Source organism: Ochotona curzoniae, unplaced genomic scaffold (genome assembly GCF_017591425.1).
Source record: "Ochotona curzoniae isolate NIBS_2020 unplaced genomic scaffold, NIBS_Ocur_1.0 contig_1071, whole genome shotgun sequence".
Classification (NCBI taxonomy): domain Eukaryota; kingdom Metazoa; phylum Chordata; class Mammalia; order Lagomorpha; family Ochotonidae; genus Ochotona; species Ochotona curzoniae.
The window spans coordinates 20,995,072-21,021,500 of NW_024464939.1; the positions used below are offsets into that span (position 1 = coordinate 20,995,072).

The window sequence follows — 26,429 nt, forward strand, 5'->3', positions numbered from 1 at the left end:
TTCAATGAGAACTGTGGAACAGATTTGATTCTATGAAGAGAGAATGAAAGCTCACCACAGCTAGGAAGAAAATAGAAACCCTAATAATTGTAATATACAGTGCTGATTATTGCTATGACTAAGTGAAAACCAACTGAAAGTTGACATGTCTCTATTTTACATTTTAGAATTAAAGATCTACCATTGACTAAAGGTCTAGTGGGTTTCATAAGTCTGGTATTAAAAATAAAATTACCCTCATTGACAGGTGAAATTGATCTGACATTTCACAAAAGAAGGTAAATGGATTTTTTAAAAAGGTTTTCTTCCTTTTCTAGAGGACACTTGAACTATTTAAATAATTTTGAAGTTATTTCTCATGAAACAGAGTCAATTTTCTCTGCGCCTGAAGCACTGTAATGAGTATTCTAAATTTCTTTCCCTCTAGCCAAGTGATAAGTCAAAGAAAAGATTCCCAGAAAGCTATTACATTGTAGAAAACACAATTTTCTCCTTCAGAAAGAATAGTTATTGGTTGCTGATAAGTTTAAAATAGGAAATACAAAGTTACCATTTCTTTTCTATATACAGGAAAAACTCTCCTATGATAACACAGGAACTGTACATTTCTGCAACATGTCATGTTTTTTCATGTTGGGTAAGCCAAGCCTCCAAAACGATGTTTATTCCAACTGCTCTGTAGAAATTTTCATTTATGTTTTGTGTTTTTCTCACTGAGGTTTGTGTCACGTACATGAAAAGTGATAATTCAAAAAACAGATTTTCTGATAAAGTAATCTCACTATTCTACTTCTTCCAGCACATAAACACTTAGGGCAAATCTCTTGGTACCATTAGAAGTACCAGGAGAAAAAAAAAAAATCAGTACTTCCAAGTTCATAAGACATAGCGATTTTAAAAATAAACAAAGAAATTACAAATAATTTTATCCAGCCAGTTATGCCTTGTAAACTTTCCTAAAGCAATGCTTTACTCTTTATATTCTATAGTAACTCCACATCTTCTACATTACTGTATATCCCATGATTTTCTTCTCCCTGATGACTAATTACATATCTCTAGCACATCAGAAGTATTTCTCTTTATTTGTTCATTCATTTACTTATTTAAATATTTGAAGGGAAGCATGACATAGAGACAGAGAGAAAGGAGGGACAGAGAAAGATCTTCAGTCTGCTGGGTTACTCCCCAAATGAACCACGCAAGTTAAGGCTAGGTCAAACATAAGCCAGCAGCCTGAAACACTCTCCTAGTCATCTATATGAAGCTCAGGGCCACAACCACATGGGCTATCATCTACTGTCTTCCCAGGAGCATGAGCAGGAAGCTGGACCCAAGCGACAGACAAAAACTAATGAACACTCTGATACCGGAAATCAGCATCCTTGTAAGAGGTGGCCTAACATTGTGCCATGACTTTGATCCTCTCAATTTCAATCTTAGCAGCCAGCCACTCCATTATTAGTGTTACTGGAAATTTATGTTTTTGAAGCTGCTCCCCTATTTGATTTGAGTTGACAAGAAGATAAAACTCTCCAAGATGTGAAAAATACCATTAAAAAATATTCCAAAGAAAGATCAGTACTACTCTAGTTTTAAAACAAAGTTAATTTTTTTCCTAAGTCAATTTACTATACAGATTTGCCATCTCAGCATAATCACACACTTGGGTTTGCTTTCCCTTTGTCTTTAAAAAAAACATGGTAACATAGAAACTAAGGAAACACCTCACTCACCTTCCTGCAGGGCTAGAGCCGCTGTCTTCGCTCTCCCATTGGTCATTTTTGTTTCTTGGAATTGGGGGCTGTAGCATTTCAGCAGCAAGTGGATCAGCATCATTGTCTTCTCTGCCAATCCACTCACCAATCACACGGGGCCTCAGCAGAGAAGAATTGAAAGCAATTGCTTCCTAAAGAGAAGAGGAGAAAGCATCACCTTAGGATACTTTATTTTGCTATTAAAACAACAAGGATCTTGTCTAGAACTTGACTAGTTGCTTGGACCACAATTTCCCTTTCTTTCTGAATTGACATAAAACTTGAGTTTGCTGCAGCTCTACTAGACAACTTGTTACGTAGAATTTGTGTTAATTTCTGAAGGACAATGGAAGAGGGGATCCAGGAATGAAATTATGGGTTGGATTTGAGGGGACAAGAGGTTTTTAGAAAGGAAGGGCAGGACAAAAAACAGTGGAAGGAAGTGTATGTTATGGGGCCCACAAAGTGAAAGAAGTTGGTGTCACCATTGGGAAATAATAAATACTTTTGCATGAACATTGAGTTAGAGCCAGAGGCAAGAGGAAAGGGAGAGTGGGAAGGATGTGTTATTTCCAATTGAGAAGCATCTGGGACTTGAAAAGATACAATGAAAATTCAAACCAGGGAAATATCAATAACATGTATGTCACAATTAAAATATATTAATCTTTTTCATAGACTTAGATATGAACAGATGCTAAAATGATGTTTAATACTGACATATGAAATTGTTAGGGATGTTTTCAATGAAATTGATAAAAAGCAATTGGATTGGATAAAAAGCAATACTGATAGTATCATCTAATTTTGCTAACAACTCATTTAGGTAAATATTCATCATTTATGTACTTATATTTTAATACATATTAAGATTTCTATGCCCCAAGATCTGTATGATATGCTGGTAGAAACAATAGTGAATAAGGATAGAATTTAGCCAATTTATATGTGAATGGAAAATTTCTGGGAACTTTAATTTCATCTTGTGGCATAGCCATATGCTTTCAATATCCTATGATAAATACGTACTTGTAATGATAAATATTCTTAAAAACCTCTTATTCAGGAGCAGTCATTTGGCACAGTGGCTAAAACCACCACTTAAATACCCACATCCCATATCAGAGCACAAGAGTTAGGAGAGCAGCACTGTTTCCAAAGCCAGCTTCTTGGCAATCACTCTGGGACACATTAGGTTATGATGGCTCAAGTACTTGAGTCCCTACCATGCACATCATAAATTAATATATTTTTCTAATTCTTGATGTGAGAAACACAGGGTTGCTTACAATATGTTCAGCAACAAATTTTTTTTTATTAATTACATTTCATTTTATGACACAGTTTCACAGCTCTGAGATTCTCCCAATTCCTTCCCCCATGGTGGATTCCTATACAGCTTTTGGTCATGCACACATAACATTTTGAATACGTGCATGCAATTCAATTGTTTCAATGTCAACATGCTTATTGTGGTTCATACCCATTCCTGTCCACTCCATAAAATCTGGTTGTGGTTATTTGTGGTTCCTGCATTTACTCTCTGCCTTAAAAAAGCATCCTGTTTAATAAAATTTAATTCTCAAATTTCTACTTCCTCATTTTTTTTCTTTTGGAAGAGTTTGCCTGGTTTGCAAATACCCATATCAGCTTGATAATTTCTACATTGTTGAATGAAAGCAATATCCATAATACAAAGTTGTGTATAGACTACAAAAATCCACTGAGGATGGTGTGTGGGCTGTATAAACATAGTGAAATGTGTCTTAAAAATAATTTTATTACTTGTGTAATATATCCTTCATTAAAGACTAGCAATCCTAAAAAATTCTCTTTTGCAAATATTCAAAGATGCTTAGATGCAAAGGAATAAGACATTATTCAATGCAAAACTGATAGAAAGGAATTTGTGAGATAAGACAGGAAGTGAACCAAAAGGAAGATCTACATCTAAACCAGAAAGGTTGATTTGAAAAAAAACAAACTGCCCTAAACACTTCAAAATATCCTTGGTAACTTAACGCCTTTGGCCTCAATGATTTGCCAGGAGTGTGTAGGAGACTGATAGAGCTAATGACCCTGTTGCTCAGCCTCTCTGTGCTGATGGTATTTGTCAACTGACTTTAGCATTCATTCCTAACATAACGGTAAAATTTATCTTCTCATAAACATGATTAGCTCAAGTCCACAACTGAAGTTATCACGTACCATTGTAATCTAGGCCTCCAGAGGCCAGGGATTCTTCTATTTACTTTCCTGTATTTCTGCCATTGCCATAGTTTACACTATTGAATTAGCCTCAGGAGGAGGAGGAGGAAAAATGCTTGGAACAAGTCTAGCTGTAGCAGTTGAAAGCCAGTATCACTCCACCACTCCCAGACACATGAGGAAGCCCAGGTAGGATCTGTTGAGTCACTGAGCCAGGAACTAACATAAATCAACTAGACAAATTCCATAGAAGTAAAAACATTCACCAGGTGAATGCCATTGAGTTTTGAAGCAAATCATTGTACATCTATACCTGAGACATAAACTGATTCCATGGAGAGCATCGCTTATTAAAAGCTTAAGGTGTATGTTAATGACTTTGGGATACAGTGACAAGTATAGGATGTAAAATGACAAGGAAATTATCTTGGGAGACTGGAGAAATTGAGACCAATGTTACACAGTGTTAAAATATATAGTAAAGCTGTCAGCTATGATAAGTGGGAGACAGAAAGGAGACCTAATAAATTTTTTAATGTCATAAGAAGATCTCCAGGAAATATTTTGTAAACATCGCCTACTTTGCTTTTAGCAGTATAAAATTTTCCTCAAGAAATAGAGGAGATTAGAAAATAACTGGCCAATTGACAAGGAAAAGAGAGAAAGTATTAAGACTCTGGCTGAGAATCTCATTTCCAGCTTTCCCAGACAGCTAAAGGTCTTTAAATTAATATAAATCCTTGTACAAATATTCAATACACCATGTTGACAGAAAGATAAGGCCTTTAGGCTAAAGAAGAAATGAAGGTTCTGGTTTAATCAAGGATCTCTTTATTAAGCCCTCTGAAGAAAACAAGATGCTGCTTATTGAAAATTTTGTTTCACAATACCTGAAATGCCAGTAATTAACTCTACAAAGCAAGGCATGTTGTGGAAATGATATGATGTTTGGCTCAAAAAGGGGAAATGTGTCAAATTCTGTATCTGAAAGCTGCAAATTATTTGAGACAGCTTAATTGGCAAAAGCATTGGCCAAAGGTAAAAGGTACTGAGAATTTTTAAGATGTATATTATTCTATGGTTTCATTTTTCTGCCACAAAAAAACAAACCAAGAGTCAGTCAATAAAAGCTATCCATGAACCTCTTCAGAAGTGATCAGAGGTTAACAAAGAAACTAGAGAGTGAAGCCAAGAGCTATAGATGGCAACTTCCAGGGTTTCCAGCCCCAACTCTCCCAGATCCTCAGATGATGACACCTCAAAGATTGACCCAGAAGCATTTCAAAATGTTTATTAACTAGTACTTTTAATGAATCTCTCATTACTCCTTTATTTTTCAATGGGGTATTTAGACATTTTAACTCATAACAGTCTTGTAACTTATGGAAAGAAAGACTAAAATGGTCATATTATTTTGCCATTTATAGAAATCAAAAGAATTCAGGGACAAATTTTAAATTAATATGAGTTTGGATGGTTTAGCGGGCTTAAAATAAAATTTTTGGGGCAAGTACCATGGTGTAGTAAGCTATGTCTCCACCTTCGATGTTGGCATGAACCATGGTTGCTGCTTCCCATCCTGGGTGATCCACTAACCAGCTCTCTGCTATGGCCTGGAAAGCAGCAGAGCATGGCTTAAGTCCTGGGGTCCTTGCACCCCCATGAGAGACATGGACTAAGCTGTTGCCTCCAGGCTTCAGATCAGTTCAGCTCCGGATATGGTAACCATTTGGGGAACGAACCAGCAGACAGAAGACATTTTTTGCTCTCTATGTAATTCTGCCTTTTAAATTAAAACACTAAAATAAATATTTCAAAATAAACACATGAATAAGCAAATAAAATTATTTTAAAGTCATCTTTATTTTGCAAGCCAAGTTTAAAATACATAAGTTGGTGGACCGGTTTAGTAGCCTAGCAGCTAAAGTCCTCACCTTGCACATGCCAGTATCCCATATTTGGCACTGTTTGTAATACTGGTGGCCCCATTTCCCATCCAGCTCCCTTCTTGTGACCTGGGAAAGCAGTTAAAGATGGCCCAAAGTCTTGGGACTATGCACCCATGTGGGAGACCCAGAAGATGCTCTGGGTTCCTGGCTTTAGATCGGCTCAGTTTTGACTGTGGCGATGCTTGGGGCATGAATCATCAGATGGAACATCTTCCTGGCTCCTTAAAAATATAAGTTGGTTCCTAGTATTTAGGTTCCTTGGAAACTTTCAAAAAATTGCATGTTTGCGAATAAAACTCCATGATTTTATTATAAAACTTAATTACTAGTTGTATATCACTAGCAAAAATTATTGGGTATTGTAAGTATTTAAGAGCTTGCATTTTTCAGATTTGGAAATATACATACATAATGAGACATCTTGGGGACAAGATTCAGTTCTTAAAAGAAACTCAGGGCTTGTACCATTACACAGCAGGTAAATGCACTGACTGTGATGGTAATAACATCACATCTGGATTTGATTTTGAATCCCAACTGCTCTACTTCTGATTCAACTCCCTGCTGATAGCCTAGGAATTCAGCAGAAGATGAATCACATTCTTGGGTTCCTGCCATCCATGTTGAGAGACCCAAAAGAAGCTCCTGTTTCCCAGTTCCAGCTTGGCCCAATACTGGCCATTGTGTCCATCTTGGGAGTGAACCAGTGGATGGAAGAATGGAAGATTTCTCTTTCTCTCTCTCTCTCTCTCTCTCTCTCTCTCTCCTCCTTCCCTCTGTCTCTGTCTGTAACTCTAATTTTCAAATCAATAAACAAATCATCATTTTAAAAAATTCATTTGTTTCATAGTCATCTTTTTAAAAAGATTTATTTTACTGAGAGTCAGAGTTAGAGAGAGAGAATTTTCCATATGCTGATTCACTCCCAAATGGCCAGTGCTGAGCCAGTCCAAAGCTGCTGCAAGAACTTCTTCTAGGTCTCACACAGGATCAGAGACCCAAGGCTTTGGACTATCCTCCACTGCTTTCCAAACAGACAAGTAGGGATCTGGATCAGAAATGAAATAGCTAAGAATTGAACCAATGCTCAAGTGGGTCATCAGCACTGCAAGCAGAGGATTAGTACTGTGTACCACTGAGCCAAATCCCACAATCATCAACATTCAGCAGGAGTTAATTGTATTCAATATTTTTTTTTGTAGCTGAGCTTTGATGATGACCCACAACGTGAGGTCAGTTGTAAAATCTTACTTATCTGGAATCTTGATTATACTCACAAATTTTAGGTTCTAGAATATTTTTTATTTATATTTAAAATTTTTGTATTGTGGATTCTCAACCAATAAATAAAAATATGCTTTTTTGATACACAGACTGACTCAGTAATGTTAATTTCCCAAATCAATCTAAACTAAAATACAGTGTAACCCAAGATCCAACAGAATACCAGAAATAAGCAAACAGGACAATTAGGTAAAACTAAAGGCAGAAGACTAGATAAGAAAGCTATGGTTTATTTACTCCATGGAATACTACTCAGCTATTATAAAAAAAAAAACAAAAAAAAAACAAAAAAAAAAACAAAAAAACGAAATGCAGGTCTTTGTGGCCAAATGGGCCCAACTGGAAACCATCATGCCAAGATAAATGAGTCAATCCCAATTGGTCAGATACCACATGTTTGCCTTAATTTAAGTTGAAATGCTGTCAATCTGAAAAAGGGTACCTGTAAAATGTAGTATTGTTTCAACCTCTAACAACCTGTATCTCATGCAACAACATATTGTGATGTAGTGAATGAATCAACAATCAATGTGAGGCAGACTGCTCATGATCTTCATCAAAGTTTTAAGACCCTATGCTTCTCGGTAATGGGGAGGGAGGGCAGAGAGATCTTCCATCTCCCTAGATGTGTGAGGCAGATATAAAGCATAGCCTATCAGAAATATAACAGGTAGCTTATAGACAACAGACTCAAATCAGCATTAGACAATAGTAAAACCACAAAGACATGGGGGATATCAAGAGCAACCTATACAACCTCTTAACAAGAGGTCATATGCACAGAGCAGGGGGGATTCCAGAGTGGAGCAGGTGGACAAGAGGAGACTTGTGTTCTAACCCTGGAGACTCCTGGATCCTCGCCAAGGACTATCAGTATGGGCACCAAGGACTACATCCCAACTGTCAAGGAGACCACAGGGAATTGGAGTGCCTTCGGAGGCTGAGTACTCCGAGATCATCCGCTCCCACTTGAATCTCCCACATGGGATACAAGAAGTCCAAATCCCTCCTCACAGAGCCCAATGTCATCGGAACAACAGCCAGGAGCCCTGAGCAGTCTACAGAAACAGAAGAACAATAAACTCCCTCCGAGACCAGGGAGAGGAGCTTTCTTTAGTCCTTGCTTAGTTCCAGTACTTAGTTCCACCCTCTCTTGCACTGACCATCAGGGTCGCCCTGGAGGCCTATCCCCCAAAACAAAACAAACAACAAAAAAGAATTAAACTAGACAGAGAACAACAAGGAAAGCTTAGAACTAGACAGGAAATGGTCAGTAGGAACTCACACATACCTTACTAGGTAGGACATGAAAATAAGCTGCTCCTAGCTAGGGTATGGAGGATCTCTCTGCACACTGCTCCCAACAGTGTTCTATGCCTCAATGGCTTGCTAAAGGTATAAGCCAGTTTAGACTATCCTAAAATCTGCCAAGTTCAGTAAAAATTATGCTTCAACACAATAAACTGCTAAATATTAAAATGAAAATAGACATGAGATAGCTGAATGGTATCCAATAGCCAATTTAAGGTAGATAGAAGCCAGTTGTATACAAACTATAATTGAAACGTTAATGAAGTAGTCTCAGGATGTGGTTAAGAACTCGCATTGTCTAACATATTAGTCACTCAATACAATGTTAATTAACCCCATAATGTTGGAAACGGTTGTTGATGTTATGTTATAGCATTTAATTGGTTGGAACGATAATCTGCCAGCTATGTCTCCAGACCAAAGTTTGTCTCCCCAAGAAACTGTTGAATTCAGCTGGGCAATAAGATACTGGACTCTATGCATGGCACATGCTTGCACTGAAAGAAATAAGACTAGATTTGAACTGTAATACTGCAATAAGTTGGAGCAATCCACCATGGGGGGAGGGCACAGAGAGGGGATGAGGGGACATCAGAGCCTATGAAACATTTATAAAATGAAATGCAATTAAAAAAGTATGTAAGTTAAAAAATAGAAAATAATAAGCTTACAAAATAAACTTGACTAACATAATAAAAGGAATGTCTACAATTGAATGAACATTCATTATAAGTGCAAAATATTATGACACATTTCTTAAAAATTGGAAAAAATATAAAATGGCCTTTATCTCTGATGTAATTCAGTGTTCTGTAAAGTCAAACCAATGAAATATAAATACAAAAAGAAATCAAAAGTTTAATGATCAAATAAGGGATTAAACATATTTATATAATCATTAAGAGTTTATAATGATATCCTAATTAACATACAGAGTAAATTGCCTGTCTAAAAGCAATAAACAAATATAATATTTAATTCAAAATATTAGCTATTACCAAAGTTTTAGAAATAATTTAGCGAAAGAGGTATAAGACTTGAAAATATCATAAAATTGTTTAGATCGCATAAGAAAAGGATTGTCCAAAAGTTACAAAGAGCATTAGTTATGTAAGAAGGAATTTAACTGTTAATATAGCATGACTAAAAATCTTGCACAGTACCCGGCATGGTGGCCTAGTGGCTAAAAAGTCCTTGTTTTGAATGCGCCAGGATCCCACATGGGCGCCGGTTCTAATCCCGACAGCCCAGCTTACCATCCAGCTCCCTGCTTGTGACCTGGGAAAGCAGTCGAGGACAGCCCGAAGCCTTGGGACCCTGCACCTGCGTGGGAGACCTGGAGAAGGTTCCTGGCTCTTGGCTTTGGATAGTGTAGCACTGGCTGTTGTGGTCACTTGGGGAGTGAATCATCAGTCGGGAGATCTTCCTCTCTGTCTCGCCTCCTCTCTGTATATCTGACTTTGTGATAAAAATAAATAAATCTTAAACAAAAAAAAACAAAGAAAAGGAAGTAGAACCTTACAAAAAAGTTGGGCTGCAAACAATACTACATACTTCACATTTAATTCATTCTTTTGTATTGCTTTACTATACCAAAAAAATCCTGGTGGCTGGCACCATCTTGGATCAGGCTGGACAAATGAGCGAGAGATTCTACCTCACCAGCCACATGCAGTTTCACCCTGCTGGGAGAGAGCTCAGTCTAGCCTGCCAGCCTGGGAATTTAATCCCATCAACTGTCTGAATGCCACTGTTGCCATCTTGGATTGGATTGGAGCTCTGGCCACCTGGCAATGAGCTCTGTGGACTTGGGTATGTGGGACTATTCAGCATCTTGTAGTTAGCACATGTGTGCGCATGTTGGAACCTGAGAGTACATGTCCAGGTGATAGATGACTTCCTGTTCTAGCAGGTAAGCAAGGGTGCTGAAACTTTGTTGTTTGGAGCATGGAACAGGAGAAACTTTAAGAGTCAGACTGAAGTATCTGTCACCTAGAAGGCCAGAGCTGGAGCGGTTAGCATTGACCATCACTAAATAACACTCACAGGCAAATACTAAGGCTGCTATGGGGTCCCTCCTTGTAGGGCTGGCTTAAAGTTCCCACCAATGAGTGTCCGACAGTGAACAGGTACTATATGGTTGGGCTAAGACACTTGGCAGCATATGAGTGAATTAGGACTGGATGTAGATTGGGGGGGTGGCATATGACTCCTTACTCCTGTGGAACAACACTCTCCATTGGCACATGCAAAATCTGTGGCTGGGAACAAGCCTGGTTGGGATATTAATGGTCGCCCTAGCTGGGTTGGTGTTCCCCATGCTAAGTAAAAGAACCAGAATGGGGGTAATAGTCTAGCCTGGGCATGGCTACAGTCTCCCTCAGCACAGGTGTGGACTGGGTCTGGGGAACACCAGACTGAGCTACACTTCAGCACCCACTGGTGTGCATCATAGCCAGCATGGGCATAGAATGAGCTGGGCTAGGTCTCAGCTCCCACTGAACCATGTGAGAGCTGTGTCTGGGTGTGGACCCGGTATGACTAGGCTGTAGCATCCGACAGTGAGGACTGTAATAGGTGTGGGAGAGTTGGGCAAGGACACTGTTTCCTGCCAGGACAAGAGGTGGACAAAGTCTACCTGGGCCAAAGAACCTCTGTTGTGCAACATCTGCCACTGGGAGGAAACCTGATATAGAAGCTTAGGAAACTTCTTTGTCAGAATGTAATCTCCGCAGATGAGTGCAAGAATCAAAGCAAGGAACAACCCAGACCAGGCCAGGTTACAATGCCCACCAGCATACATGTGGGTCAGGTCTAGGAGCGGAACAGGTTGGACCAGTACTTAACATCCACTGGCAGATCTGAGAACCAGGATGATATGCAGGTGGGGCTGGCTTGGGCTGCAGCACCATTCAGTTCACATCAGGGCCAGGACTGGGTGCTGGCTGGATCTAGATGGGCTGCAGTGCCTACCAGCACAAGCTGGAACTGGGGGCAGGCTAGACTGAGCCAGGCTGTAGCACCCACTGGTGGACCCTGAGGTGAGACAAAACATGACAGGGAGAGATGGATGCCAGGTCTGTAAGCCCCTGGGGCAGGGGGTAGGAATCAGACAGGGCCCGGGTTGCCTGGCCTGGATCCGTGGTCCACCTGTGTGGTGGGTGTTGGGCCCATGAACCTCAAGGGTGGGTGGTCAGGCAGGGTCCGGTTGCCTGGTCTGGGTCCTTGGCACTCCTTCATGGTGGGGTCCGTTCTGTGAGCCCCCAGGGTGTGGGATCTGGCAGGGTGCTTGTTGGTCACCTAACCTGGGTCTTTGGTTTGCCTGTGTTTTGGGGGCCAGGTCTGTGAGCGCTGGAGGTGGGTGGTCGGGCATGGCCTAGGTTGCATTTCCCAGGTGCTTGGCCTACCTCCATGATGGGTATTAGGCCTGTGAGCCTCAGGAGTGGGAAGTCCAGCGGGGCCTGGGTTGCCTGCCCCAGGTCCTTGACCTGCCTGTCTGGTGGATACCAGGTCCATGAGCTCTGGGGGTGGGGGTACTGGAAGGGCACTGGTCATCTGGCTTGGGTCCTTGGCGCACCTATGCAGAGGGTACCAGATTGCCTAGCCCTGGTCCTTGGCCTGCAGATCTGTGAGCTCTGGGGGTGGGGTTCTGGTGGGGCCTTGGTCACTTGGCCTGTGTCCTTAGCCCATTTGCACAGTGGGTGCTGGGTACATGAGCCCCAGGGCAGTGGGTTAGTGGAGCCTAGATCACATGGTTAAGATGCTTGATTCACCTGCAAGAACTCTCCATCCTCAGTGGAAAAGTTAGAGCAGTGGACAAATGGCCCACATCCATATGGAGTATATGACAGCCTATACAGGGCTGCAGGAGACATTTGTACCATCTCAGAGGAAGGAAGACAGAACGAATTGAACAACTACCCCAGCCAAACAATGACAGTAAATATCTGGGTGAATGGAGATTGTTAGGTCAACTATGCCAGCCAACGAACACTGAGCGGGTTTCCTCATCCTTGGATCAGCAAGATCGACAACATTTCAGAACTATCAAAACTACCTGGGCAAAACCCTGGGAGTATGTTCCACATTGGGACCCTGGCTTGATATCAAGTGGTCATTCCCCATCCCTGGTTACTGGAACGGTTGGGAGGCTGGGTATGGCTTCTCTCCTTATCCCTCCCTCCCAACCCACCCCCCCAAAAAAAGACAAGAAGGAGAAACAGAAAAATTGGAAAACAATGATCACACCCACTTTCCCCTAATCCTTGGTCCGTCCCACTCTGATCAACTATGTTAGCATCATCTAAAATTAAAAAAATAATTTTAAAATTTTCTCTTCCTCTGCTCCATGTTTCTATTTGTAATTTTTTGATGTTCCAAATGCATGAGTTTTGTGGGAATTTTTGTCGGGCAAGTTTTCCAGTCTGTATTTTTTCCCATTGCATCTTTATGATGTGATTTGAAATGTTCTTCCACCCCTTGTGATTTCTGTAACTAGTAGTTAGATCAGGATTAAAGTTTTTTGTTGTTGTTTTTGTTTTCTGCCAATGCTACTTCAGAGGAATAGCGGTAGCTTCATCTGGAGGCAGATAATGTCCCACTGACTCTTTGGAGATCTTGCCAACACTGAAAAATTGGGCATAGATCCATTAATTCACTTATACTTGCCAAATGATGACTGTCTAGTTATATAATTCCATATTCAGTCATTTATTGAAAAAGTTCTGTGAGGAACTTCCTATCAGCAAATATTTGATTACCATGAATTTCAGTTTGCATGAAAAATGCAGATTAAATATTTGATTCTTTCCCTTTACTCTTAAAATTGTTTTAGGCTCATGACTTTGGTGTCTTCATATTTTCCAAAGATTATTAACAGCTATTTGAATGATCTTAAGGATATAATATATTTTATATTACTCACTGATTTCACTGCTTTTTTTTTAAAAGATGTATTTATTTTTATTAGAAAGGTAGAAATTCAGAGAGGAAGATCTTCCATCCGATGGTTCACTCCCCAAGTGGCTGCAACAGCTGGAGCTGAGCCAATCCGAAGCCAGGAACCAGTAGCTCTTCCTGGTCTCCCACAGGGGTGCAGGTTCCCAAGGCTTTGGGAAGTCCTCAACTGCTTTCCCAGGCCACAAGCAGGGAGCTGGATGAGAAGCAGGGCCTCCGGCATTAGAACCCGCGTCCATATGGGATCATCGACGCGTGCAAGGTGAGGCCCTTAACCACTATGCTATCATGCCAGGCCCATTACTCACTGATTTTGGAATTATTATTCCTATTGATGCTCACATTTTCCCAACGCATTCCAGTATATCTGTACATGACTTTGGTAATATGGGCTTGTTGATGATATTGTTCCTGATGATCCAGGAACATAGTAGGTTTCCCTTGGATGTCTTCTTTTTTAAGACATGTTTTATAATTTTCATCATGAAGGTCTTTCACGTCTTTGGTTAACTAGTTCCAAGGTATTTAAGATTCTTCTCCACCATTTTAAAGGGAACTAGAGATACAAGTTCTTTTTCAACCATGGAGTTTTTTGTGTACCCTGGGACTATCAAGTTATGTTCATTAATTTGGTATCCTGCTACCCTGCCAAACTCTCTTATGAGTTCCAGTAGTCCTTTGGTTTTTTCACTATTCTACTTGTTTCCAACATACATCTACTTTATATATTTCATGTTAAATGGGTCCATATTTATCATACTCTTATTGATTTATTAAAATTAACAGAAGATCCTCACATTCAATCCTTACGGTAGTATATGGAAGCGTTTCTACTTTTCTGTGTTGAGTAGTACTTCATTATATGCATATACCACATTTTGCTTATATTTATCGGACACTGTGCAATTAGTTGTTCTCACCTATTTGCTATTGCAAATAATGCTGGTATGAAAATGTGGTTGCAAATACATTGTGGAAATTGTGCTTTCAGTTGTTTTAGATATAGACTTAGAATTAGGGTTACTTGAAATTATATTTACATATTTTTTTGGGACCGGCGATGTAGCCCAACGGCTAAAGTCCTCGCCTTGGATGTGCCGGGATCCCACATGGGCATGCCGGTTCTAATCCCAGCAGCTCCACTTCCCATCCAGCTCCCTGCTTGTGGCCTGGGAAGGCAGTCAAGGATGGCCCAAAGTCTTGGGACCTGCACCCGTGTGGGATACCCGGGAGAGGTTCCTGGATCCTGGCTTCAGATCTGCATAGCATCGACCGTTGTGCTCATTTGGGGAGTGAATCATCAGACGGAAGATCTTCCTCTCTGTCTCTCCTCCTCTCTGTATATCTGACTTTCCAATAAATAAATAAAATCTTTTAAAAAAGAAATTATATTTACATATTTTTCATATACTTTTGTCCATTTGCACATCATTTTTGAAAAAATATCTATTTAAGTCCTTGTCCATTTATTAGTAGAGACATTCGTTTCTTTTTTGCTGAGGTGTAAGAATTCTTTCTTACATACTCTGTATATTAACATACAGTCTGTGAGTTTGTTGCTTTTCACTGGTTGTTTTATCATTATATCGATTTTGTTCTTTGATGCACAGAAATGTGAAACAATTTTTAAGGATATTGTTGACCTCTTAATAGAATATTTTCTTTGTAAGGGTAAATTAGTGAAAATCCTCTAGGATTCAATAGCAGGAATGATGAGCTTCTCCATGAACAATTGATCTGTGATTCTCTGGATGATGATGTCACTGATTGATAAAATACTCAATTGTGGCCCAAGGGAAACAACAGTACTTCAAAGAATATCCAAGAAGACCATCAAAGCTGCATTTTGTGCAGGAGGTTTGCATTTCTCTGTGCTTTATTTCCTCTGCAATATTGCCCCACATACATCACTGAAATGTGCTATATTTTGGGTTTTTAGCATTCTACCTAACATTTTCATGTTACGTTATTAATATTATCTTTAGTAAGTACTAAAAATGTCTGCATTTTAGTAGAGCAGAAAGCTAAATCTTAACATCTATAAATAAGTTGCTGAAGGCCATAGAGTCATTAAGTGGTGGGCGCCACGATTCAATAAAAATCTTATCTCTATGTTCTTCCATTATATTAGCCTACTTCTTCAAGTAGTGACACAAACAAATACCCACAGAAAGTGTCACTGGGATGCAGTCACCGTGTTCTCCAAAGGAGCATGAAAGGCAAGAGCAAACTCTGCAAGCTGGTCAGGGAAGACTGGAGCTTCAATGACAGGCAACAGAAAGAGCTCCAGGAGTAACACAAATAAAAATGTGGAAATAAATGACATGGCCTGGAGTCACTGCAGCCTGGATACTTGTTTTCTATTCCTGGTTAAGTAGAGATGAGACTCGTGTCTCTGGATAAAGACAAAACAAAACTGGTAGATAAAACATAAGACATAGATCTGAGCCACAATATAAAGACAGTTAATTCTAGTTTGTCCCAGAGCAGGGAATCAAAGAAAAAGTTTCAATCAGGACTATGATTTAGGAAGATATGCACATAGGGCTCTCCAGAACACTGCTGGAAAAACCACTCATGGAACGATTTCTATCAGGCAAACCTGGTCAGAAAATGAGGCAAGCAGGAGACAGTCGGGAGGATCTATGACAAAGATACAGATCTTGCTGAGGTCACACTCAGCCTGAATCCACAGACATCTACAAGGTGAACAGCATCTGAAAGCTGTATATCATTACACACAGGTCGAGGACCCACTCAGGTATCCTTGACCACACAGCACTCAGAGTAACTGAAGGATAGTCATGGCACTGCAGAACAGGTTAGTGAGACAGGCACCAACTGTGTTCACTCTGAAGCATTTTGAAACACAGACACCCTAAGGATTATGTGTATGTGAATGATTGTATCATCTTAATTTAGATACTGGCTGTACAAGCAGAATGATGGATTCCCGAAGGTGCTCAATTCCAAGTCCCTAAAACCTGTGCATATATGATATGGCAAGAGGCTTTTTCAGGATTATGATAAAGAAACTGAAATGGAAATATTACCTAATTGGCCAGGAGACCCTAAGCTAACATGATTCCATAAAAGTAGAGATCTTTTTCTGAATAAAGTTATAGAGAGATGAGCTGATGCTTTAGAGATGAAGCAAGAGGGCATGCATGAACTAAGGAAAAAGGCATCCTCTAGAAGTCAGAAAAACAGAGGAAACCATCTCCTCCTAGCATCATCAAGAAACAAACATCATTGAGGACTCTTGGATATCAATTTCAGGAGATTCCTATTGATCTTGAAACCTAAAGAACCATGAAACATATTTCACTGAGCATACCAAAAAGGCAAATATATGTTCTTTCTGATACAAGGCATCCTTCATGCAACATACAGGATCAAAAGTCCTTCCAATATTCTTTGTGCTACATGTCAGAGGTTTGACTTTTTTATTTTCATTCATTCATAAAAGTATTTTTCTTATTAATTTCCTCACTGACTCATAGGTTACACAATGCTATCATTTTCTTCAAGATTTTTGATCTGATTTTCCTTTTCATTTCTCCAGTGACACACTGGTCATTCAATGTAACATGTTATTTAATTTCATGTTGTTGTTACTTTTCTATTTTTTTCCTGTTGCTAATTTTGTTTTATGGCTTTTCATTTAAGGGAATGTATAGTAACTATGTAAGAAAGACCATCACATCCGGATGTGAAGATACAATGCAGTATGTAGCTCTGCTTCCAAACCAAAATGGAATCCCAATGAAACTGTTAGATATATCTTCACAATAGGATATTGGGCTCTCTGCCATTGTCCATACCTACAGAGTCAGGATACACTTAAGTAGCAGAATGGTTGACTAATGAGTGTTAGTGAAGGAGTATGCTATTGCATTGATAGAGGAGAGATCGGCTGGGATTAGGGATTTGGGGAGAAGGGAAGAAAAGTCCAAAGACATATGGAACCGTATTATAAAATAATAAAGTAAATAAATTTAATTTAAAAACTGTGACACAACAGATTTATGGTGCTTCAATTTGTCATCGCACCACAGAAAATCAATACAGTGACTAAGGAAGGAAAACAATAAATTAACAAGTAAAAAACTTAGAGTTCTCACAATTGAAGAGAAAGTCTTAACATTTCTGTTTGATTTTATTTTAAAATTTCTAGCTAGAATTAATAACTTCATTGTCTATGAAAATTCATAAACTATCATTAAAGGTCACAGAAAACTTCTTTCGATGAAATGATCACTGAGTCACAATATGTTAGTAAAATGTTAATATTTGATAAATGTTCAGAACCAGATGTCTTCAGTGAATGCTTAAAAATAATAAGGGGAAATCAATGGAAGACACTGTGCTTATTTTCAACGTTATGTTAAAGACAGGTGGTAGGTTAACACGAACCCTAGATCACTCTGATTGGCTGTTCTATAGTAGCTGCTTGTCGCATTCTCTTATTTAGGAACATTTAGAACGATAAGCTTCATGGTCAGCAGAGGGTGCTCCTGGACAGGCTCTCATCCCACAGCAGTTTTCAAGCATTGGATGCTGGTTATGGCTCTTGAAGCCTTGATTCTCATCTGCCACTCGAAAACCAGCAAATATTTGGCAAGGACATAAATAATTTTTCCAATAAAAGCTAGCTTATAAGAATATTTGTCATAAGCAATTTTCACAAAGTCTCCAAAAATAGGAATATTAGATAAGTAAATGAAGACTGACAGTATCCCAGAGTTAAGTTAAATGAACACATCCCTGACCAAGCGCTGGGAGGAAAAGGGGTACGAGGGAGAGAATATATGTCCTGAGGAAATACTGAGGCAAGTGTCAGGGCATCATAGCTTATCCATATGTAAACTCGTTTTAGTTCAAAAACTCATTTAGCTCAACAACAACAACAAAAAGTTGTGCGCACTAACACTGCTATGAGTAGAGCACACTGAAAAAGAGACGTGAGCCAAGTGGAGGAAGAGCTCTGCCCTGGCTGCTGCACAAACAAGGCAGCCCGGGCGTGATAGAATACTGGGAGAGGAAAATGAATTGGAAATGGTGATGCCTGCATCTTTGTACTAAAAATGAATGTTGACTCTCACCACAAAGAAGAGGATTGCTAAGTTTCTACAAATTATAAAGAAGGTGGTGAGAAAAATAGACCAACATGGCAAGATAATAAGAGACTCTCAGAATGGACAAGAAAAGCTGAACAGACCCCAGAGAACACACTCACACTTACTGCTGTTGATACTCCAGACCCGATCCACAGGGAGTAGAGATGAAGATATTTTAAAATATGATGTTGGCTTATTAAAGAAAACTTGTACTCAAAAGCATACTCATTAATGTTTCAGTGAACCAGAAATCTATTTTTACGGTACAAGCTTCAAAAGGCCCTTGAAGTAGCATATTAACTTTATTATTTTGTATAAATAATACAGCTTTTACATGATGTTTTATTATTTAAAATGTCACGGTGTGTAAGATCCTATTTTTTCTTCAGTTCTTTCTGTTGTTTTCTTTCCAGCTGTATATCAAACCACCAGCCAAATTTCAACCTGTCTGTGAAGGCTTCCTGGATTGAAATTTGCTGAATATTGATAATGAGTATTTGCAGGTGCTTCTTCATTATTCAGATTTTTATTATCATGTTTTTATGCAGGGAAAACATGTTACAAATAATTAAACACAGAAAAAGATAAAAATCCAGCAATTTTCTACTGTGTCTAACACTAAAGACTTTGAAAAATGTAAACTGGATCACTTGCTTATTAATATTTCATTTTTGGGTAGAGGCACATTGAGAAAGAGGGAAAAGTAGGCAAAAAGGACTAGAGATACAGAGAATGGGCAAGGGGAAACAAAGAGAAATCTCCAGCCAGGGCCGGGCTAGGCAAAAGTCGGAAGACGGGAACTACTTCCTTGTCCCAAATGTGTGTGCTAGCGTGGGACCAGCTTCCATTGCCTTCTCACGTGCATTAGCAGGAAATTAGATTAGAAACACAGCAACTTAACCCACTGGGTCATGATGCAACCCTTTCACTGCTTTGTTTGGGTGTTTAATGAAAAAGCCTGTAAAAATATTACTCGTTTTAATTTCTAACACAGAAAATATTGACAGATGCAATCTGCATATACAAAATCTCCTTGCAGTTCTCCATAATTTTCAAGAGTGAGAAGGGGTCCTGAGGTCCCAAAGAAATTAGAAAACAACCTTTTCTCCAATTACTCTTAAATATGTATCTAAATAAAATACATTCCATAAGAAACAACTCACGGCAACAAGTTTTAACAGGCAATTCAAAACAAATCTGCTTCCTCCCCGATTTCCCATTTTGCAGTTGCTCATCTCCCAGTCCCAGGAATGATCACTGCCCAAACACACCCATTAGTAGTTGTTCCACTTACACTGCTGTTGAAATACATTTTAATCAAACTTGTATCGTACCATCAAATTTTCCCAACATCTTGCAAAATCAAAATAATGAAAAGGTCATCACTAAGTAATGTCTCCAGTGGGTAACTGAAGGAAAGTATAACTGTCTTCCACATCATCATTATTATTTATATTGGACATAATTCAAATAATTTATGTCATTTGTTTTGTTTTCATTTTTCATGTGGTAATTCAGTACTTACAATTATTCCACTTTCCATTTTATCTGACCAAAATCTAAAAGACTTGAACTCAAAAGAGTGTCTGATATACATTTCATACAACAATTTCCTAAAAGATTGTAGTACATAACTTTGAAAGTTTCAAATTTTAATACCAAATAAATTATGTTTGGGCATTTCACATGTTTTAGAAACTTTTTGAATTTATACAGCAGATCAAAGCATAAATTTTACATTTTATTTTTATCAAATAGACAGTGTAACTTACCTTATCAAGTTCATCTGAAATTGCAATACCTAGGATTCAAAAGAGATTTATGAAAAATTTTAGAAACAGTTTTTAATAATCTAACATTAAAACAAATTTTATTTTGTAAAGCTAATTAAGTGCCTATTTTATTTTTTTGTATTTCATTTTTTTCATGTCCTAATCAATTAAATAGAACAGACAATCCCTATTTTAAAAAATGATGTTCCAAAAATCTTGGCACAACTGTTAAATTAATGAAAACAAAACAGGAATTGAACTCAATTATCACAACCATGAAGCACTGAAAAAATGTCACTGGTGCAAGGAAAACAAAGCATGGCCATGTTCTGTGTAGGAGTTAAGGACAGAGGAAACTTGAAAAAACAAGAGGATGCTGTTTTCAATTGTTCAGGTTAATCTGTTACAATTCTCCTCCTTCTTAAGAATCAACTCAAGACTCTTAGCTGAAATTTTAATACAAAAAATGAATGGTTAAAATTTGTCCTATAGACCATTAGACTGACAATTTCTTGAGCCAAAAGAGACATGATTCCATCACATGTCCCCTTCTCACTGGTGCTGCATGTATTTCTCACTGAAATCACATTTTTCTTCATCATTCCTCCACAAGTATTGCATGATGACAATGGAAAAATTCCTATCCTTAATTTATTTCTCTGAGATTTACAGTCTCTGTTAATACTGTCCTCTCTTTCCTATCAGCTGCTTCTTTCTCTGTTTCTCTCTCTCTGCTTTTCTCTACTTTATTTTCTCAATAGTTGTGTTTTTGAAAAGAGAAGAAATTCTTTCCTAAAATGCCAGTGGTGCTTTGCTGCAATGTCTTTCTTCTTTCTCAGTACACCTCCTTTAGTAAAGTGATGACCAGGACAATTACTGCCAGCACCGACTTCACTCTTGAGCTGCTTGTTGAATTACTGTCAACATTTCCACCTCAGTATGATGAGCTCAAGATGTTATCCTATTTTATTTTTAAGCAGAGTATCCAAAGGGCCGAATGTAGGCACTGTGGATGGGCAGTCAAGCTGATGAGGCCAGCCCAAGCCTTGTGACAGAAAGCAAAGGGGAGCTGGTGGTGTCAGTCTCCAGATGCAACGAAAGACTCAAGGTTGAAGTTCAAGGAAACACAAAGAAACTAGCAAAATTCAGGGTGAGTTCTGCAGGGTAAGAAAGAATGAACTTAGCTACAAAAGAGAATGTGAACATCTCAAGAAATTAAGAGACAGATTAATTCAGGGTCTGATTGTCCTGCTTATCCACAGACAGAATATCTGCAACAATGAAGAGGGTCATTCACCCCTTTTACTATTGCCCTAATGAATTAATTTTATCAAAAAGCAGAAGAAACATGTGCTTCTTGAAGACAAAACTAGAAACAGAGGAATATTTGAAGTGCATTGCCCATAGCAATATTCTATGAAATTCTCTCTCTCTCTTTTTTCTTCATGAATGTCACTGGCTGCCAAACATGTTTATGTAACATTATACTAAAGAAGGGATTTAGCTACCCTCTGAGAATTTGGGAGCAACTCATTTAGCAATTATTCAAAGATTTCTGTTCTGATGATGACTTCCTCAAACACTGTTAAGAGATAAGTTTTCGTGGAGGGCTAGCATCCGTGCCATGCTGTTATCACCACCCAGTGCATTGTGGCCCATAGCACGGGGTCACAGGCAGGGGGGAGACATAGGACAGGTAAGAGTTCTGCAGCAACCATAAACATTTCTCAAAACCTAATGGAACTCACATATGTATGATTGTTTGGACTTTCTAAACACATAGAGTTATAAATGATCACACAGAATGATTCGGATTTTGAGCAAATTTAGAAAATGTCCAGAAAAGCACATGGTTTCTGTCATAGTCTATGGTAGATTTAAAATACATTATTCAGTTTGTACAAGTCAAACACTTTTATAAATGCTTGTATTTATACTTAATATAAGTCTACAAGAATGTCCCCATGCAATATGAATTCAAGATTAGAACCAAATTTCTTATTTAAATGTAAATATTTAAAGGACAGAGCTTAATCTGTTTTAAGGGACACAGAGGGGAGATAATGTGAAATAAAATCCTCTTTCTAACCCATCATAAAGCTTCGATAACTGAAATTAAAAAAACATGATTCATTTGTCAGGGATTGTGGATGATCTCTTGATTTTTTTAAACTTGCTGCATTAATGCCTTTGGGTCTGCAGAAAGCGTTTTCTCTTTCAATCTCTAGAAAGCTATCAGTTGATATTTGAATTTTTCTCCACTGCAGATTTATGAATCCAATATTCATAAAGATAGCAGTGATGTATCATTTATGGGGAATGTAGCCAAGAACTAGCAAATAAAAAAATGATCAGTAATAAAAATGTGTGTCACATAGTTACAGCTCCTTTTGCTTTTATAAGCATTGTGACCAGTTAGTTTTTCAGTTCTGGAAAAATTTTAGCAGAAGAAAACAGAGAGGACAATAAACAGTGTTGTGAAGACTTATTTTTCACTACTAAGAAGCCAAGGACTTCAGAATGAAACTCAAGCTAGTTAAATGGAACATTTGGTTTGGGAAAGAATTACACCTCCTGCTATCCCAAATGTTTAGTCTGACAGTATTTTGATCAGATACCTAATATTATATTTGCTTACAATTTACATATTTTACTGACTTTGCCTAATATATCATCCAAATTTAATCTCCATTCTATTATGTATAATTCTTTCAACTTTCTATTATCAAATTGCCCAGGGAATTTTTTTCACTTTTTAAATTTAATTTTAATCAAAATTTAAACTGATTTAAAAATTAAAAACAATTGAAATTATTTTAACGAAGCATTATATTTGAGAAAAGCATGGTGCCACAAAGGTAGCCATTTATGGAGCAGCCAGGAGAATTTTGCTATTGTTCAGCACACTGCCCACAGCTATTCCCTGAGAAGAGATGAGCAACTTTTGGGCATTTCTTTAGTTCACAAAAGCCATCATACTTTATTCAGAGCATTTGAGGTTCATACATTCTGAGCAAATGAAATAAACAAAGAAAAGTCTAGCTTGTTATTACAATATGTTGGAAGAAAAAGAAAGGCCCAGTATTTGAGTGTGGGACGCTCCATGAAACACAGTTCTTCTGAGAGTCAGACTGAGAAAGTAAAGGAAACGCCGTGTCACTGGTGGAGGAAATGCCAGTGTCCATATGGGACAGTAAGTTGCTAGAAGAACTAGGTGAAATGAGCTCTCTCAGCGCCACACTGTCTCTTCTAGGTAAAGAGAGAGTGACCGCCACAAACCCCACAGGGTGGACTTTCTGACTCTAGATGGCTTTCATTATGTCCTTAGGCCTACTAGAATTCCCATCCAATCCAACCTTGAACAAGAGTTCTGTGAAATCATCAATTTACCCAAAATAAAGTTCAGTTTCCCCAGGTTTGAGTTGTGTTATTTAAGGAAGAAAGCACTATTGTGTCTCATGCAGACTTCTACATTCCCAGGCATGATCTTAGCAATAGAGATAAGATCTTCTTGTAGCCAAAAAGTAGAAGTAGCAATTTTTCACAATTTTTCACACTTTAATCAGTATAATTAATTTCACAAAATAGATTGGAAAAATCAAATAGCATGAAAAGATGCTAACTATTTTTCCAAAACCTGGTTCTTCACTGAAAAAAAAAAGTCTAATGCTATTACAATGTCAAGAATTAGAAAAATCTCACTTATAATTATGAAATGAGATATACATGCAGACATGGAACATATAACTTGTTCATATTGGCTTTATTTAGAGCTGGCCCAACTTGCTGGTAAAAACAAACCCTGCACATTCTTTTCCAGAGCATTATTCACTAATGTCACAATGGTAGCTCAAAATTGGTAGCTTAAAATGTAGTCAAGGCAGATGCAGTCACATGATGAAAATGCACAAATACTATCTATGGGGGCTTGGTTTGAAGCCATCAGTACACCTGTGAGCATAATAAATAATATTAAGGCATATATACTTGTGTAATTATGACTTGTATAAAAATAACCTAGCAACCTACCCCTGATCATATGACAGTTGAAAATTTCTTCAGAAAACTTATATGGGGAAATGAGAATGTTGGTGTGTTTGCTGTTGTCATTGTTGTTCCACTTTTTAAGTATTTATTTATTTTTTATTTATAGAAAAGCACAGATAGAGGGAGAAGGGGTGGGGGCAGGGAAAGAGCGAGAGACCCTCCATGCACTAGACCATTACCACAAGGCCACAACAATCAGGCTGCGCCAGACCAAGGCCAGGCATGGGAAACACCACTTTGATTTTCCACATTTGTGACAAGGACCCAAGCATTTGGACCATTTTCTACAGCTTCCTCAAGCACATTAGCAACTTCCCACCGTGACACATCAGTAGACCCAAGGAATTTATTTTCAGTTAGTTACCCGAGAACAAAAGCATACAGAATTTTCTGTAATGACTAAGGTATAAATATCTTAGGTTCAACAAGCCAAATATTGGATGTAGAATGTTTGTGTTTTTTTTTCTTTTTTTAAATTTTTAAAGCATTTTTAAAAAAAATTTTTAAATGGTAGAGAGAAATTTTATCCACACATCTAAAGAGAAATCTTCTATCCATTGAGTCTCTCCCTACATGCTTGAAACCACTGGGGCAGGGCTAGACTGAAATCAGTCTCCAGGAAGTACATCCATGTCTTCTATTTGAATGATAGGAACTCAACTGGTCAGGTCATTAACCACTGCCTTTGAAATGCATTAGCAGGAAGCTGAAACAAGCACAGCTGGGAACTGATTCCAGGCATTCAATTGGGGTATGACTGCTGCACGTAAGAGGTAAGTATGCTGCACCACAACATACCCCTAAAACTGTATTTTTCAACTTATTTATATATTTATTTGAAAAAGATAAAAGGAAAAGGTAAGGGAAAGGGAGAAAGAGAAACTGAGTCAAGGAGAGAGAGTGATGCTATTTATCTAAGGGTCTGCCTTAGCAGGTAGCTGGCATCTTTGTTGTCTAATCCAGACACTCAAAATTGGGATTTGGGTGTCTTAATCAGCAGCTTTACTAACAGACCAAAACACCACTACTCTGCCTTACATAAATTAAAAAAAGAAAGAAAAAATTCAAACAAGTAAAAAATTATATTTGGACATGGACCACACAAGTTACAGTTGATTTTGGCATTTGCAGAGCTCTCTGTAGAAGTTCCTGCCTATCTTCCTCCTCAGTTAGCTGGCTTTTTCATTTTCCAAGAATAGGCTCAATCTGGATCGTTTTCAGCAGCATTCCCTGGCCTTTTGCTCCTCTTGTTTACTCTAAAGCATTTCAAATTAAAATCATGGGACTTTGGAAGCTGCCATACTTGAACTACCTGGACAGCCATACTCCACCTCCAACCCAAAGGAGCCATTGCTCCTGTCCTTACCAGTCTCAACTGCAAAGTGCTCTTTCTGATCAGACATAACAAACCCAATTCCTTTACTTTATTTCTTGGCTTCATTTCATCCAAATTTCTCTGGCATTTGCTCCATGTTTTAGTTTCTTGTTCTTTATCCTCAATCTGCAAGATTCGCATCTTGGTTTCTTTTGTTCTGAGAGTCATTGCACAGATTTATGTAACTTCTCCCTCTCCAGCTCTGATCTTCACACCCAACACAAGCAAACACACACACCCACACACACCCACCCACACACACACACGAGAAACTAAATGAACCAAACTGAGATGACCAACCTGTCCCACCTTCCACCTTCCCCTACTAATCACTGTCCTCCTCCACAGCGTTCCTTTTCTCCACAGCATCTTAGAGCAGACTGTCCTCTCTCCCTTCCTCCCTGCCCACTCAGATTCCCAACCACTTCACATTGACCTCTGCCCCCCAACCAGTTTAAAACCACTCTTTTCCCAGTAGCTCTTGATCATCAAACCAAATCAAGCCTTTTCTGTTTCAAAAACGCACTTTGCATAGTTAAGACTTCAAATCAATACATGTTTATCATAAATAATAGAAAATAGAACAAGAGGAAAAGGAAAAATGAACCTTTACTCACAGGTGGCTTGTGGTTGTATAAACAGTCATACAC

The 26,429-nt window shown here is 38.5% G+C and overlaps 1 protein-coding gene across 1 annotated transcript in view; it reads right to left on the minus strand.

Moving 5' to 3' along the window:
* The window catches only part of CUNH8orf34 (chromosome unknown C8orf34 homolog), a 211,051-nt gene that overhangs the window by 74,723 nt on the left and 109,899 nt on the right, over nucleotides 1-26,429 (minus strand). The window contains exons 5-6 of the mRNA XM_040994610.1: nucleotides 20,358-20,386; nucleotides 1,737-1,909 (exon numbers count right to left, since the gene is read on the minus strand). Coding sequence (XP_040850544.1) covers nucleotides 1,737-1,909; nucleotides 20,358-20,386 — 202 coding nt within the window. The remainder of the gene's footprint in view (nucleotides 1-1,736; nucleotides 1,910-20,357; nucleotides 20,387-26,429) is intronic.